This window comes from Carassius auratus, unplaced genomic scaffold (assembly GCF_003368295.1).
Source record: "Carassius auratus strain Wakin unplaced genomic scaffold, ASM336829v1 scaf_tig00035541, whole genome shotgun sequence".
In the NCBI taxonomy this organism is placed as follows: Eukaryota; Metazoa; Chordata; class Actinopteri; order Cypriniformes; family Cyprinidae; genus Carassius; species Carassius auratus.
Window position 1 is genome coordinate 44,520 of NW_020526241.1, and position 17,138 is coordinate 61,657.

The window sequence follows — 17,138 nt, forward strand, 5'->3', positions numbered from 1 at the left end:
GATGCCTTGTGAAAAATCATATTATTGATATATAAATTATTATTATTATATATATATATATATATATATATATATATATATATATATATATATATATATTTTTTTTTTTTTTTACTATTAAAATAATTTAACATCATATATCAATCTTATACAGTATATAATATTAAATGTATAATGTATTTGTATCATTAATGTATAATGTATTTGCTTGTTTTATTTTTTTTTATTAAATCATAAATGTATTAATATGTGTAATAACTTCAAACATCTTATTTAAATGGAATTGTAATTTTATACTATATATATATATATATATATATATATATATATATATATATATATATATATATATATAAAATTTTGCAATAAACAGTATGTATAATTAAAAATAATTATTCCCAAAATATTTTAAAAAGTTTACTCCATAATTTCAATTCTAGAATCCTAGTTTAATACTCTATGAAATTGATAAAGTATATTTAGTTTACTTATGATTCATTTTATAAAATGCATGTTATATATAATATTATATTATATTATATTATATTATATTATATTATATTATATTATATTATATTATATTATATTATATTATATTATATTTCATATTTGTTTCCTAGGGTATCGTATATCATGGGAGGAGTATAACCGTACTAACACACGGGTCACACACTACCTGCCTAATGTGACTCTGGAATACAGAGTCACTGGACTGACCGCTCTCACCACTTACACTATTGAGGTGGCTGGAATGACCTCCAAGGGTCAGGGTCAGCTGTCATCTTCAACCATCTCTTCAGGAGTACCGCCAGGTAAAGCACACACATGCACAAACCAGTCAAAACAGTAACGGCAAACCTAACATTAAAATCGGACCGGAAAGGCTAAGCATGGTCTAATGGGGGAAGAGAAAACAACATATTCTTTCCACGAGTTCCCCTGAACCAACTTTAGACCACCACTGGTTTTAGAGCTCCCATTAAAGGACTACAGAGGGTTATAAAGTTAAAGATCCGAGCCCTCGTTATTGCACCGATGCAGCACCAACACATGCAGCCCAGAGCCGCAGAATAACTGACAGGAGGAGTCAAGATTACGACTCCCACGACAGAGATCGTTTCTCATTTATTGCTTCATTAGACGCTCTGTGGCTTCGACTCGAGCCATGTAAGAGTCGCACACATTCAAAAGGAGATGTAGACGTATAAAGATGTATGAATCCTGTACGGTCATATTATCGCATCATGTTACCCTTATTACCCAAAGTTATGCAGAGCCTGCTGCTTTCCTGACATACCCACAGTGTTTTATTGGAGGAATATTTCATCTTCTGATAATAAGCTGGGGAACAGCTGTGAGTGTGGAATGATTTGTACCAAAGTTCTCGTTCACGTCAGACATTAAACTGTGGGAAAACTGTTTTAAAGTATATTTAGAGCTGTTTGCTATAGTTGTAGTTTAACAGCAACCATAGCAGATGCCACATTCCACAGCCATCGTGAAACGGTCAGTTTGTCGTCACTGACAGTAAAAATCTATAAGTTTTCCAAGATTCCACAATACTGTGTAGCCTCTGGTTGTAAAAAAATAATAATTAAAAAATTACAAATTAAAATTCCTGAAGTAATGAGACTTTGACAGGTAAGGACGGTCATTCGTTCATTGTTTATTTATTTCTCTGTATACAAATCCTCATTTTACCAAAAGGGGGAGCCATAACACAGCCAAACATTTTCACAATATGACTTTGCTTTAATGTTTGGATCCTGAAACGGTCTGTTCTGCTCTGGATATATTGCTATATTATATATTCAGTGCTAAATAAAAATAATAATAATGTTTTAAAAACTAAAACCAACTTTTCTCTCTCCCAACACAGAGCTTCCCGGGCCTCCCTCAAACTTGGCCATCTCAAACATTGGCCCTCGATCGGTAAACTTGCAGTTCAAGCCAGGATATGACGGCAAGACCTCAATTTCTCGTTGGCAGGTGGAGGCCCAGGTGAACCACTTGTTGTTCATGAGGGTGAAGTTTTAACATTGTTTATCTGATCTTTGAATGAACCTCTCTTTTGCATGGATCTCTCTCAGGTGGGTGTCATTGGAGAGAATGAGGACTGGGTGACGGTCCATCAGCTGGCCAACGAGCCTGATGCTCGCTCTCTGGAAGTCTCCGGCCTCAACCCCTACACCTTTTATAGGTGACGCATACATTCATTTATTTTTTACTTACATAAATATATGATCAAATAAGGCCTCAAGGAGGTGTGAAAAAGAGTTAATTCATTTCTGACAGGTCTCCACAAAATCAAATCATACAGAGAAATCATATTTGAGAACTGGTTATTCATAGTTATAAATAGTAATCAGTCTTGATTGACCACTTGTGATATTTTAGTATAATTTATTTACTGTTATAGTATATATTCATATATTTACATTAGATTCTTTAATATTTTCAGGCTTTATTTTAAATTTAGTACAATTAATAATTATTGTGTGTGTGTGTGTGTGTGTGTGTGTGTGTGTGTGTGTGTGTGTATCCTTTTAAATTGACTTAAGTTTTATTAATTTTGCCATGGACTTTTATAATTGTTATGCACTTTTCAGTATTCCTCTAGAGATTTAATTTATTTTTAATTCAGTTTTAGTGATTTTAGTACTAATTTATTTCACTAATGAATAAATACATACAGTATATCAGTATTAATGAGTATTTGGTACTTTATTTACTTTGCTGGTACTTATTTATTTCAGTTATTTGGCAAGGCAACATTTTTAATTTTCAATTACTTTTTTCATAAAATATTTATATTTAATTTTCTTATATATATATATATATATATATATATATATATATATATATATATATATATATATATATATATATATATATATATAATATTTTATTACATATTTTTTTTGGCTTTATGCCCATTATTGAAAAAAATATTTGTAATAGTTTTACATTTAGTTTTAGTTAACAATAACAATGTTAATGTAAATCAGGCCATTGCAATAAGTCTATAATGGGATTTGCAGGTTCCGTATGCGTCAGGTGAACATAGTGGGCACCAGTCCACCCAGCCAGCCTTCCAGAAAGATCCAGACCCTGCAGGCTCCTCCTGATATGGCTCCTGCAAATGTGACCCTGCGAACGGCCAGCGAAACCAGCCTCTGGCTCAGATGGGTGGTATGTTCTACAATCGAAACCGTACACACACTCAGTGTATGTCATTGAGACTGTGACACAAACTCAGTCTTTCTCTTTTTTGCCTGTTGATCAGCCTCTTCCTGAATGGGAGTACAACGGGAACCCAGAATCGGTGGGTTACCGTGTGCAGTACAGCAGGATCGGAGCTCAGTCCAGAGCCCTGCTGCATGTCATTGCAGATCGCCTGGAGAGAGAGTTCACCATCGAGGACCTGGAGGAGTGGATGGAGTATGAGGTCAGAGTTCAGGCCATCAACGGCATTGGAGCAGGTCCCTGGAGTCAACCTGTACGCGGAAGAACCAGAGAGTCCGGTAAGGACAAACCAGTAATCTTGGATTTATTTTTTTTATAGTTTATAATTTATTTATTTTATATTCTACATATTTTACATTTAAATATTTACAAATTATTATGTTTACTCTATTTTAATAAGGGCATGAAAATAATAATAATAATAATAATAATTATTATTATTATTATTATTATTATTATTATTATAAGAGTTTATATATATATATATATATATATATATATATATATATATATATATATATATATATATATATATATATATTAGTATTAGTATTATTAGTCTTATTATTGAACATTATAGGCATGTTTGGTATCATAATGTAAGTAACAATAAAGATAAAGTAATTAATTGAAATAAAACACTTAGTTCAGACATTAAAAATATGTGCAAGCTGATATGCTAAAATAATTCAAACTAGAACTGAAAAGAAAATCTATCTTAATAATACAAAATAATATAAAATTATAAAAGCACATAACAAATTACTACAACTGAAATATTAAATCAAAACGAATATGTCTGTGTGTATAATTCAATAATAATAAATTATGTAATAGCATATAAATCATTCTAAAGCAACACAAATATATCTCTTATCTTATAGTTTCAAGGAACTGTCCATTTTGGAAAAAACTTTCCATTGATCACATGTTGAGGTTAAGGCCTGTCTAAAGTCATTCATCATACATAGTACGTGGGCACATGATTTCCTGTTTAAACAGGCTATAATGTGCACAGATCTGCACACACATGCAAGCCTTTCCATGTCTCCTGCGCCATGAGAGAGAAGCAAACACACTTCCTCTGGGTCACCTGTTTTTCTCTTTCTGCTCAGCTATTTCTCCATGGTTACCAGAATTCAGGGAAATGGGTTTGGGATTAATAAGTGGGTGTTGAGGAAATTGGTAACGCATGGGGCTGTACACACAACTCCCCCTTTTTTTTCTTTAACCAATCAGATTCCCACAATCATGCACTCTGTGTCCAGGGATTTGTGCCGGAGAGTGATTCTCTGTGTTACTCCCCCAATAACGGTCAAACTATGGTATCTTTCAGACTTCGCTGCGTGACTTCAGACTTCAATGTGTTCGGCTATCAGCACACTCTAAATCCTCCCCCAGCACACAAACACACACACACACATAGATATAAGGCACATATTTCAACCCCATTAAGGACTTGGAATGCATAGATGTACAGGTGCATATGAAAAATAAAAAAAGAATGAATGTCTTGGAAAAGTTCTTTAGTTTTTGTAATTTAATTTTAAAAGGCAAACCAGATTGAAGCCCAGGTTGCTTTGATAGCGGCCTTCAGCTCCTCTGTACTGTCTGTCAGATGTTACTTCCTCTTCACAATGTCTCATAGATTCTCTGTGAGGTTTAGGTCAGGTGATTTGGCTGGCCAAACAAGCACAGTATATCATAGTCAGCAAACCACTTGGAAGTTGTAATGAACCTTTTCAATGACATAATTTATTTTTAGATGCACTTATCTACTGAAAGACTAATTTAGCCATACATGCCTTTAGCTAACACATTCATCTGTCTGCCTTTGTTTTAATGCAGTCCCCTCTTGTGGCCCCACAAATGTTTCTGCATTTGCCACTACCTCCAGCAGCATTCTGGTCCGCTGGTTTGAAGTTCCCGACCCCGACCGGAATGGGCTCATCTTGGGCTATAAGGTCTGTAAGCACTTTCAAGTGAAAAAACAAAAACAAAAAACATTCATTAAACCTAAGCTGCAAAAATGACAAATGAAATGAATACTTGACTGCAAAAAAACATGAGCAAAGCTTCTTCTCTCTTTTGTTTTCATGCAATTGAAAGTGGAAGTGTCGCACATTTAAAAGAAACAGCTTATTTCCCTTACACAAAATCATTTTATTATGTCTCTTTTTTTATTTTCAGGTGGTGTATAAGGAGAAGGATTCCGACTCTCCTCTTAAGTTCTGGACAGTGGAAGGCAATGCCAGCCACAGTGTTCAGCTGACAGGACTGGGAAAATATGTTCTGTACGAAATCCAGGTGCTCGCCTTCACCCGCATTGGAGATGGACGACCCAGCACTCCTTCAATCCTGGAGCGAACCCTTGATGATGGTGGGAATTACAATACACACACACACACACACACACACACACACAAAAAAGACTGTTGCCTTATTATTAAATAATCAGATGTCTTTACAAGTTTATGATGTTCTTATTTTCAGTGCCCGGGCCACCAGTCGTCATTCTTTTTCCTGAAGTCCGGACCACGTCGGTCAGACTCATTTGGCAGCCACCTTCCCAGCCCAACGGCATCATACTGGGTATAAGAGTTTGTCTGCATGCATTTCTTTCTTCTGGTGTTTATACTTACATGCTTGTCTTCTGAATGACCTCTTTTTACCATCAAGAGATGAAACATCCCTGAACACTTTCAACAGTGACTGTTAACAGCTCATACACATGCAAATATACATAAACATGTAAAAACAAGCACAGAGTATCACATTAAAATAATCTGTCCTATTTTTGAACCATATTTAAACTACCTTTCAAATTTTGGAGTCGGTATGATTTTCTATTACTGTATGTTTACCAATGCTGCATTTATTTGAATTTTTTTTTTACACTTAAAACAGTTAATTGTGAAATATTATTACAAATTAAAACAGATGTCTTCTATTTTAATTCATTTTAAAATTGTGTTAATTATAAAATTATTTTCTTGAAAAGTGATGTGCTGCTTAATATTTTTGTTAAAACTGTAATATGTTTAATTTCTAAAATTTCAAAGAACAGCATTTATTTGAAATAGTAATATTTTGTAACATTATAAATGTTATTTGTCACTTTTAATCAATTTAATGCATCATAGCTGAATACAAGTTTTATTTTTCCTTAAAAAAAAAATCTTACTGACTCCAAGCAATATACTCTTACTCTTAAGAGGCCCCATTGTTAATGAAATCACTCTTTATTTTGCTTTAGCTCATTAGCTTGCATTTCCTCTCATCAAGAAACAAGGCAAACGTGTTACATTTCCTCAATTGCATGCAAGGAATAGCATAGTTTGTTCAGTCCTGACCTCTGTGATGTCATCGGTTCCCTCTACAGCCTATCAGATCACATACCGCCTGAACTCCACCAATAGCAACACAGCCACATTTGACGTCTTGAACTCCAGTGCAAGGCAGTATACCGTCACCGGACTGAGGCCGGAATCCGTGTACGTGTTTCGTATCAGAGCGCAGACACGCAAGGGTTGGGGAGAGGCAGCGGAGGCTTTGGTGGTCACCACCGAAAAGAGAGGTAATGCATAGTGTCATCACACATCAGCAAGATGACCTCAAACTGAGCAGTGTGTCTGATATTAAGAAAGAAATTAATTATAAATGGTTCAAATTAAACAGAAAACGTCCATATGCATATTATCGTACTGTCTTAGGTTCATGTAATCAGATTTAAAGTGTTTGTGTGTCCATGTCTCTGAACGGAGATGTCTACGGTCCGCTGAGGTCAAGTCCTAAACAAATCTATCCATTTTACCCAGACCCGCTTTGGTGTGGTTTGAGACGCTTGGCAAAAGTTTCACTGCACTGACTTCCACTCGAGCAAAGGCACATTCTTCTTACAAAGCATTATAATCAGAACTTCGGATTATTTTTGCAGTTCACTGATCCAACGTAGAGATCAGAGGTTTTGACTCGTAAAGTGTTCTTATGTAATGTCATATTAGAGTCATAAATTCTCTGTAGTCTAATGTATATTTTAAAATGTTAACCATGTTCTGCAGGGTTATTAGTGTGCAGTGAAGCAGTGATAATATTGTATGACTGCACACAGGGAAAAAAAAAGATTTGGGATGATAATTTAGATAGAAGTTAAAGTTGCTACATAATTAAGTTGCTATTTGAAAAAGTAACTAAAAGCTAACCAAAAGTAGCTCAACTAAATTAGCTTCAATATATTAAAACTAAATAGAAGCTATTTAATTTGCCATGTGCTATTACTAGTATCAGGGTACGGGGACAAACACAAACATTTGAATACAGCTTTGAGATGATATCAGATTCAATGCAGTTTATAAAACAAGATAAGTCGTAATAGTATAGAGTTAAAAAGGTTTAAACATTGTGCCTTCTGTGAATCGTTTATATCAACTGTTCAAATAAATGATCGACGCTACACAAATGGGTCACAAACATGATAGGAATGTGTTTGATTATTGGCTTTAAGATTTTAAGTGTGCTTATGCTTGACCTTTGACCCCCAGCTCGACCACAACCCACCAGCCGTCCCGCAGTCCCACAGGAAAACGTCCTGGCACGCAGCGTGCTGTTGTCGTGGGAACCTGGCAGTGATGGTTTATCTCCGGTCCGGTATTACACGGTTCAAGTCAGAGAGCTGCCTGAGAAGAACTGGACCGTTCATTCTGCGTCTGTTAGCCACGAGTCCAGCTCCTACATTGTCGACAGGTACAAAAGACATCTGCTGGGAAGTTTTAGTGTGGTTTGATTCAAAAGTCCTTCGTGCATAAATCACAGTTCTTCACAGCACAGATTTGACATTAACAAGTGACGTTACTTTGTTAGTCACTGTAACTTTATACTGGCTTCACGCAAAGCATATTCTGAGCAGAGGCCTGTGTTTTGACTTGTGTGTGTGATTTTTATTTCAGACTGAAGCCTTTCACGTCCTATCAGTTCAGAGTGAAGGCCACTAATGATATTGGAGACAGTGACTACAGTGAAGAGAGTGAAGCCATTACAACACTACAGGACGGTTAGAACATTTAACCCTTCCTTCTTCTTTCCGCTTCTCTTGTACTCTTTGTCAGTGTTTTATGCTGTTTGCAACATACACTTAGCAGTGCATTTGGTTCCTCTGGCACACTGTAATAAATTCGTGTTTTATTTACCGTGTTTTCCGGACTATAAGTCGCACTTTTTTTTCATAGTTCGGCTGGTCCTGCGACTTATAGTCAGGTGCGACTTATTTATCAAAATTAATTTGACATGAACCGAGAGAAATGAACTAAGAGACATGAACCAAGAGAAAACATTACCATCTACAGCCGCGAGAGGGCGCTCTGTGTTACTCAGTGCTCCTGTAGTCTATACTGAAGACATAGAGCGCCGTCTCGCGGCTGGAGACGGTAATGTTTTCTCTTGGTGCTTGGTTCTAAATAAATGTGGCTACTTATATGTTTTTTTCCTCATCGTGACGTATTTTTGGACTGATGCGACTTATACTCAGGTGCGACTTATAATCCGAAAAATACGGTAATTTGAGGCTAAAAAGTCTTGTTTGTGGGGTAAGACACCCCTATCTTTCCAAAATATAGATATAAATAGTTCAGTATAATGTAAGTGGATTATTTCACCTAATATTTGTGTGTATCAGTAAGGTTTTTTTTTTTCTTTGTATTTTGAGAGAGAGAGATAAATAAATTAATGCTTTTATTTAAAATGCATTAAACAGAAAATGAACCAAATCATAATAATTAATGTTTTAAGCTCCAAATCAGCATATTAGTATGATTTCTGAAGGGTCATGTGATGCTTTGCCATCGCAGCAGTAAAATACGTTGTAAAATAAAGGATTATTAATTTTTTTATTGTAATATTTCACAATATTACTGTTTTTACTGTATTTGTTGATCAAATTAATGCAGCCTTGATGAGCATAAGAGACTTGTATTTTCCTGTATGGACAGTGTTGCAGCTCACTGGGTTTTGGAACAGAGCCATTAAGCACATATTATTCCCTACATGGTCCTGCCTTCTGCGTGTCTCTGAATATGTACAGTCGAATCATTCTGTCCATTATGTGGCACACAGATGCTCTTCAGTTTGTATTATGAGAACTTGGCTTTACAGTCATTCAAGCAGCCAAGCACTTATTGTGAGTCCAGGTGATGCTATTGTGTGAGGCAGTAGAATAAGTGAGGTAATATAGTATCTCTGGTTGCTTTGAAGCAACTTCAGTGAAGTGAGACGGGCCGTGCATAATGCCCAACACTATAAATCAGGCTTAAAGACAGGCTTGGCATGTTTAGCAATGCAGTGTTTATGTAGCGTAAGACATTGTAGCTGATGCAGCAAATCATTCACATGGATGTCAGGTACACAATTGTCTTTCAGACCTTCTGAATTTAAGTGTATCGCTCTCTCTCTCCAGCTCCTGACGAATCTCCCACAATCCTGACTGTCACGCCACACACCACGACCTCCGTGCTGATTTGCTGGCAGGTAGGTGGGCGGGACATTTCCCTCACAGCCACACCAGCCGTGCTTTTCCATCAGCGGTTTGTAATAACAGAGCAGGAGGGCAGAGTATGTATCTTAAACACATATTATCAAAGTCACCCCGAAATTACAGTTTCAAAGAGGGCTGGTTTGAAAAGCTGTAGGTTTCTGGTTCACAAAAAGGTGAGTGGACTGGTTTCTATCCCAGATCTAGTTCATGCACGCTTTATCAGGGGGATTTTTCTGATTTGCTCATTAAAACTGAGATCAGAATTAACAAAAGTCTGGTTTATTCTTGCATTTATCCAGAGTACAGATGTCTACCCTCTGGCGATTAGCAGCATACTTGTTTACACAACCTTTATTTACAGTAGATATAATAGTAGATATAAGGCAAATGCTTAAAGGGGGTGGGACTGTTTTTTTTTTCTAACCAATAGCAGAAGGAGCTATTCTGTTTGATGTTACTGTGTGGTGACATTCACTCAGCATGTCCTGTCGTCCTTAGCCCCCTCCTGAGGAGAAGATTAACGGGATCCTATTGGGCTTCCGAATCCGATATCGGGAGTTGCTTTACGATCGGCTCCGAAGTTTCAGCGCTCATGCCATCAGCAGCCCTTCATCCAGCTGGGCAGAACTCACATGTAAGCAGACGTATCACGAGCAGAGTGTCTCTCAATGTGTACCGTAAACGAGACATGACGCAAAAATAAAGAATACATCTCTCAATTTGATTTATTTGTTTTTGCACCCAACATTTTTGTCATTATTTTAAGTTTAATATTCAAAATTATTTGTATTTTATAATGACTAATGTTTTAATTGATTCATAGACCAAATCATAAATATAAGAAAAAAATCAATCAGGTAATTGATATTAGTCTTAATCAATTTCAATAAGCTCATTAATGGCTTGTTAGTTTATCATTTTAGTAAACTAAGCTTAAATTTATATTTAACTTTTTGAAAATATTTAAGATAATATCTCGCTCCCATTATTTTTTTACATTAACTGATATTTTCATTGATTCACAGCCCAAAACATGAAATATATCTGAAAAAAATAATAATAATAATTCATGCAAAAGTAATAAATGCATTGTCAATTAATCAGTTCATTAATATTAATATGATTCAAAGTTAAAATAGAAAATATTCATTCAAGAATAAAATACCTTCATTAATTGCCTGTTAGTTCAAAAGTATTATTTTTGTAAACCAACTTAAATTAAATATTTAAACTAGTTTCTGACTCTTCTTATTTTTCTGATCATATCTCCTTTGCTAATGTCCTCCTCTTCTTCTTCTGCAGCTCCATACAGCGTACAGAACCTCAGTGACCCCTCCCTCACTCAGTATGAGCTGGACAGTAAGTCACTTGCTGTTTCTTCTCTCTATTTTTTGCTGATTCTCTTGCCCAGTCCATAAAGCTGATGTATGATTGTGTCTGATCTAGTACATGTCAAGTCTTACTTAAGGCTTGAGAATATGCAGTCTAGATGTTTAGGCTGGCTGCTGTCAGTGGTCCTATTCTCACCTCACGTCTGGAGTGGTAATGAATTTAAGAGCTGGATCTGGTTTCTCTCTGCTGGAAGAGCAGTGTGTAAATCGAGTTCAGATAAGCAGACTGACTCATCTTTCAGGATGGGAGCTGACACGGTTTTCAGAGAAAGTCTGAGTCAAAGTTAATGAAACAAAGATGGATGAGAAATCAGAACAATTGATATGATGTGAATCACATTGTCTGTTTTAGTTTAGTTTAGTTTTCTTTTTTTTTATTAAACTTGGTGTAGAGTGCCAACCATGCATTAAAAACCTACCATGTGTGATATTTGCTCTTCTGTAGATCTTACGAAACACAAGCGCTATGAAATCAGAATGAGTGTCTATAACGCCGTTGGTGAGGGACCAACTAGCTCACCACAGGAAGTCTTTGTTGGTGAAGCAGGTTAAAACCTTTATAATCTTTATAAAGTTTTTCTTGGCTTACAAACAAAAAGGAGCAAAACCTCACCTCACATTGGCTCTCCCTCACAGTTCCCACTGCCCCGCCTCAAAATGTGGTCATCCAATCAGCTACTGCCACGCAATTTGATGTAACGTGGGACCCGCCTCCGCTGGAGACTCAGAATGGAGATATTCAGGGTTATAAGGTCAGACTCTGAAGACTATGTGGAAAATGCTTTTAGTGTGACTCTCATGGATATTTTCTGCATGATGGTTGTCTGTTGACCTCCTATGACTATTGTTTTTTTTTTTTTTTTTACTTATTTAGACAGTATACTATTTACATGTGGAGAAATTGCTGTCAGTAATATATATATATATATATATATATATGTATATATATATATATATATATATATATGTGTGTGTGTGTGTGTGTGCGCGTGTGTGTGTGTGTGTGTGCTCTTGTTTTTGTGACATATCAGGACAAAACTTTGTATAATGACATGGGTATGATACGGGTATTACAAGGAGAGGGTGACTTATGAGGACATAACCCATGTCCCCATTTTTAAAAACGCTTATAAATCAGACAGAATGAGTTTTTTTGAGAAAGTAAAAATGCACAAAGTTTCCTGTGAGGGTTAGGGTTAGGTGTAGGGTGTAGGGTTGGTGTAGGGCCATAGAATATACAATTTGTACAGTATAAAAACCATTACACCTATGGGATGAACCCACTTTTCACAAAAACAACGTGCTATTTTATTTTTTTTTATAATGGATTTTCATAAGTTAAAAATGTCTGGGCTTGACACACCTGCAAAACACTAAAAGCTGTATGTAAAGGTCAAAAATGATTAAAACACACGAGTGTGAGACCTGTTGTTTTCTACTTGCAGATTTTCTTTTGGGAATATAAGCGGAAAAACGAGACCGAGAAACTGCGGACTCTCTTCCTGCCGGAGGGAGGGGTGAAGCTCAAGAATCTAACGGGCTACACCACCTACATGATCAGTGTTGCTGCTTTCAACGCAGCCGGCGATGGGCCACGCAGCCCACCGACCAGAGGAAGAACCCAGCAAGCTGGTGAGGAAACTTTAGACAGTTCTCTCCTTACCTGTCTTGTCCAGGACCGAAGTTAACAAAAACACTTGTTCTGGGTTACGTGGTGTACTAAGTACTGTAAGACAATTGTAACTTCACTAGATAGATTTTTTTTCCCGTTTTTAAAGCTGAATGGAGTCATTTTACTTTTAATAACTGAATCTAAACTAAGTTATATAAGGTACACACATGGGCAGTCGGTCAGAAGTTTGTAATGATGGAAACTATTTCAAACGATTTCAGTATTTGTCCAAGACCTTCTGGAATGTGAACCACTGCTGAAAACTGGCCAGAAAGTATCAAGAACTCAACCAGTGTTCCTTTGCATCTAATCAGTCTGCTATCTGCGTTTGTTTGTGTGCATAGAGTTCGCTCTGATGAAGCGGAGTCATTTCTGCCTTATTCAGCCTTGTGGTTTTCATTCGGCATGCCTGTGAGTTGGCTGTGGGACACAGTCTCTAGATTGTTCTCTCGTTCTGGAGGAGATGTTTCCCTGGAGTCGGAGTGAAATATGCTTTTCATTGGATTGCCACAGAAGTGACTGGTTTTGTCATCTGATATTATAAAGTTGGCCTTGTTGAGTTTCAGTGTCAAAATTAGTTGATGGATGAAATAGCTTTCCGGGCCGTTTTGTTATGTGTGGGCTTTTTTTCACTCTCTTTGCTAATAAGATTCAAGAAGGAGAAAGATGAGGAACAAAGTAGAGCATATAATGGGACAGAGGACATAAAAATGATATTCTGGAGCCTCAAAATTGAATGGTGGAAACATACACTAGGTTTATTCTTTATTTTTTCTTATGAAGAAAAGATTTGGTTTGAATCAGTCTTGCAGATTCGTTTTGGTTTTGTTTAGTTTGCAGTTAAGACCACTTATTGTGTCTGGATTATGTACTGTTGACATACTAAAGAGTATTTTCTTTGCTTGTGGTTACAACTACATATAGCTTGATTGTTTTTTATATATCATAAATCGCTCTTCCAGAAAACACTTTGACTGGTGTTAAATAGTTTTGTCTCAAGCTGTGGAGCTGAAACACATAGCAAAGGCAGTACAATAAATCAGCAGGAGTCTGACAATCTTCTCACAAGCTGTGTCTGTCTTCCTTTCCTTAATCAGAAAAGATTTGTCTTTATATTATATCTGCTCTTTTTCTGTTTCCCCCAGAGATAGAAACAGGCACAGAATGACAGGTAATTTCGTTGTAGCTGTTTTTTCGTTCCAACAAGGTTTTAAAGTCTCAATTCCAGGAAAGGGAGACAGACAGACAGACATGGTTAAGCTATTGAGACTGTCTCTCCTGATTAGCAGATGCTTTCTCTTTCAGCTCCCAGCGCTCCCAGTTTCATTCATTTCAGCGAGCTTACCACCACCTCTGTCAACGTGTCGTGGGGCGAGCCTGTCTTCCCTAACGGCATCCTTGAGGGTTACAGACTCATCTACGAGCCCTGCATGCCTGTTGATGGTCAGTGCCTTTCTTGTTTCATGTATAGATTTCAGATTTCATGTATAAAACCTTAAGCTTCAAAGTTCCTTTTTCTAACACCTTACTAGCATTCCCAGATAATCGTGAGTTTAATTGATATAGCCAGTTTGTAGTCACAAAATAGAGATAGCGTGTGTGTGTGTGTGTATTCGTTTGTGTGCAGGTGCCAGGAAAACACTTTTGTGTTCAGCACTTTTTGCTTTTGTCTTTTTTTTTCTCATTTTTGTTTAATATTTCTATTCATCTTTATTTAATTTAGTTTTTACATTGTTATTTGACATTTTAATTTTACTTTTAGCTGGTTATTTTATTTTTTAGTTGAAAGTTTTATTCTAATATTTATATTTTATATTAGCTTTAACAATTATTGAATTATATGTATATTTTTATAAATAAATAACTGTTTAAAAATCTGTAATCTATGGGTGCAAAAAACAGGTGTGCAATATTGAGAAAATCACCTTTAAAGTTGTCCAAAATAAGTCCTTAGCCATGCATATTATTAGGAAATTTACTAAATATCTTTATGGAACATGATCTTTACTTAATATCGTTTTGACCCATAAAATGTATTATTGGCTATATTGCTACAACATATATCCTCGCTGCTTACGGCTGTTTTTGTGGTCCAGGATCACACATTTTAATTTTGGTGACTGTTAGTGGCTTGGTCTTGACATAACAGAGTTCTGGTGAAACTTGAAGTATAAAATTATAAGAATAAAATTGCCTAAGAAATTGCCAACCAAATTCTTTTTAACTGACAGGCATTTTGCTTACATTTAGCCCTTGATGAGTGTTAATTTTGGACCTTGCGATCATTATTCGGGGGCCAACAGTATTGTTGGGATCTACGGCCACGTGTGGTGTGTGTTGAGCTTCTGTTGCCTGAACTAAAAGTAGTGTGTCTGTCTAGAGTCCTCAGTGGCCTGTGTCGACTGTCTTCACTCCCCCTCCCCCCCAGGCGTCAGTAAGATCGTGACGGTGGACGTGAAGGGGAACGCCCCCCTGTGGCTGAAAATCAAAGACCTGGCGGATGGCGTCACGTACAACTTCCGCATTCGCGCCAAAACCTTCACCTACGGTCCGGAGGTGGAGGCCAACATCACCACAGGACCCGGAGAAGGTCTGTCTGCATGCTTTCTCTGTGCCTCCTAACAATTTCAGCCGAGCAATTCCTGCAAATTCATGTAACCCCATGGCTTCTATGTGATCAGGAGCCCCGGGCCCTCCCGGTGAGCCCTTCATCTCTCGATATGGCTCCGCCCTTACCATCCACTGGACCAATGGGGATCCTGGGCGAGCACCTATCACTCGCTATGTTATTGAGGCCAGGCCCTCAGGTGAGATTATTTGCATTACTTGTCACTAGATTGTGCAGCTCTCCATAAAGTCTTGGTTCTCTTTAAGGAAACTTGGTTTGCAATGTGTCCAGTTTCCACTCGTTCTCCAATAAACAGTCACAAAAATAAAGCACAAATAGATATTGAACAGAAATGGGCTAAACTGAAATCAGTATGGTTTTACAGAGAAAAATAACATTCTTTTCTGATTTAAAAGAGCTAACTCAAGACTTGTATTCAAGAAACTGAGTAAACCGGTGTCTCTGACTTTAAGGCCCACGCTTAGCATGAGATCCATTTGGCAGCATATTCATCAGCTAAACTTCTAGATACAAATTCTCCCAAACAATGAAGAGTGATTCCATATGCGTCAGTCTGGGGAAAAAAATATGCTGACGGCAGCTTGTGTCCGACGAAGGAGATATATTGATGTGAGTCAAAGCAGATCAGATTTCCTCAGAGACTGAAGAGAAGCTGTGCTCGAATGAGAAAAGAGTGGGTTCTGGAGGAGGAGCAGATGGGATTGATTTAAAGAAACTGTGTGTGTTAAAGACCCATACATTAGGGTGATGTGTGCCAGGCCATCTTTGCATGTCGTTTACGTGCCATAGAGGTGGAATATTATTCTCACTCTCTGCCCTGAAGATCTCTCCCTCTCCCTAATTTCTCTAGCAGACCTGGCGCATGATACCAGCTTTATTTTTCTGTCTCTCGGCACTGCAAGCTGAAGGCACTTGGGGTTCTCGGTAGTACATTAAACACATTAGACATAGATGAAATAATGTGATCTATATTGTGATGTAATTGTGTTTGAATACTGGATTATTAACCCTGACAGCTGCTGCAGTGTTAAACACACACACACACAAACAGTACCTTCTTAAAGACACAGTACATCCCTGAAAGAACATTTGGTAATGAATAAAATATTCACTCCCATGTTGTTTCAAACTTGTATATGACTGATAGAAATGACGCGACTGTGAATGACTAGGCTCTTTTTATTTCTTAAAAATGTTCCAGATGAAGGCTTGTGGGACATCTTAATCAAGGACATTCCCAAGGAAGTGACATCATACACCTTCAACATGGATATCTTGAAACAGGGAGTCAGCTACGACTTCCGGGTCATCGGGGTGAATGATTATGGGTACGGCTCTCCAAGCCAACCGTCACCATCTATATCAGGTCAGTTCCTCAAACAAGTGAAAATCGATCTGAAGTCATACCAAATGATTCGAATGAAATATGCATCTGTTTTTAATCCCAGCGCAAAAAGTGGCTCCGTTCTATGAGGAATGGTGGTTTCTGGTGGTGGTGGCTCTGGTCGGCCTCATTTTCATCCTGCTTCTCGTTTTCATCCTCATCATCAGAGGCCAGAGCAAGAAATATGCCAAGAAGTCTGACTCGAGTATGTATTTATACATCATCAGTGTGGTATGTGTGTGGTCAGCATTTCTGTAGTAAGAGCAGACAGACCCCAACAGTACTGAGGG

General features: G+C 37.2%; 1 protein-coding gene across 6 annotated transcripts in view; it reads left to right on the plus strand.

The window, feature by feature from the left end:
• Positions 1-17,138, plus strand: part of LOC113082025 (protein sidekick-2) — a 73,622-nt gene that overhangs the window by 42,027 nt on the left and 14,457 nt on the right. For 4 of the 6 annotated variants that reach the window (XM_026253939.1, XM_026253942.1, XM_026253943.1 and 1 more), the window contains exons 20-41: positions 621-812; positions 1,880-2,001; positions 2,091-2,200; positions 3,042-3,192; positions 3,287-3,524; positions 5,095-5,210; positions 5,437-5,626; positions 5,740-5,838; positions 6,629-6,823; positions 7,788-7,989; positions 8,193-8,296; positions 9,695-9,765; positions 10,271-10,406; positions 11,075-11,131; positions 11,609-11,710; positions 11,800-11,915; positions 12,609-12,795; positions 14,141-14,278; positions 15,216-15,425; positions 15,517-15,642; positions 16,666-16,830; positions 16,913-17,053. In XM_026253939.1, the coding sequence (XP_026109724.1) occupies positions 621-812; positions 1,880-2,001; positions 2,091-2,200; positions 3,042-3,192; positions 3,287-3,524; positions 5,095-5,210; positions 5,437-5,626; positions 5,740-5,838; positions 6,629-6,823; positions 7,788-7,989; positions 8,193-8,296; positions 9,695-9,765; positions 10,271-10,406; positions 11,075-11,131; positions 11,609-11,710; positions 11,800-11,915; positions 12,609-12,795; positions 14,141-14,278; positions 15,216-15,425; positions 15,517-15,642; positions 16,666-16,830; positions 16,913-17,053 (3,168 nt within the window). The remainder of the gene's footprint in view (positions 1-620; positions 813-1,879; positions 2,002-2,090; positions 2,201-3,041; positions 3,193-3,286; positions 3,525-5,094; positions 5,211-5,436; positions 5,627-5,739; positions 5,839-6,628; positions 6,824-7,787; positions 7,990-8,192; positions 8,297-9,694; positions 9,766-10,270; positions 10,407-11,074; positions 11,132-11,608; positions 11,711-11,799; positions 11,916-12,608; positions 12,796-14,140; positions 14,279-15,215; positions 15,426-15,516; positions 15,643-16,665; positions 16,831-16,912; positions 17,054-17,138) is intronic. The other 2 variants (XM_026253940.1, XM_026253944.1) reach the window with 1 other exon arrangement.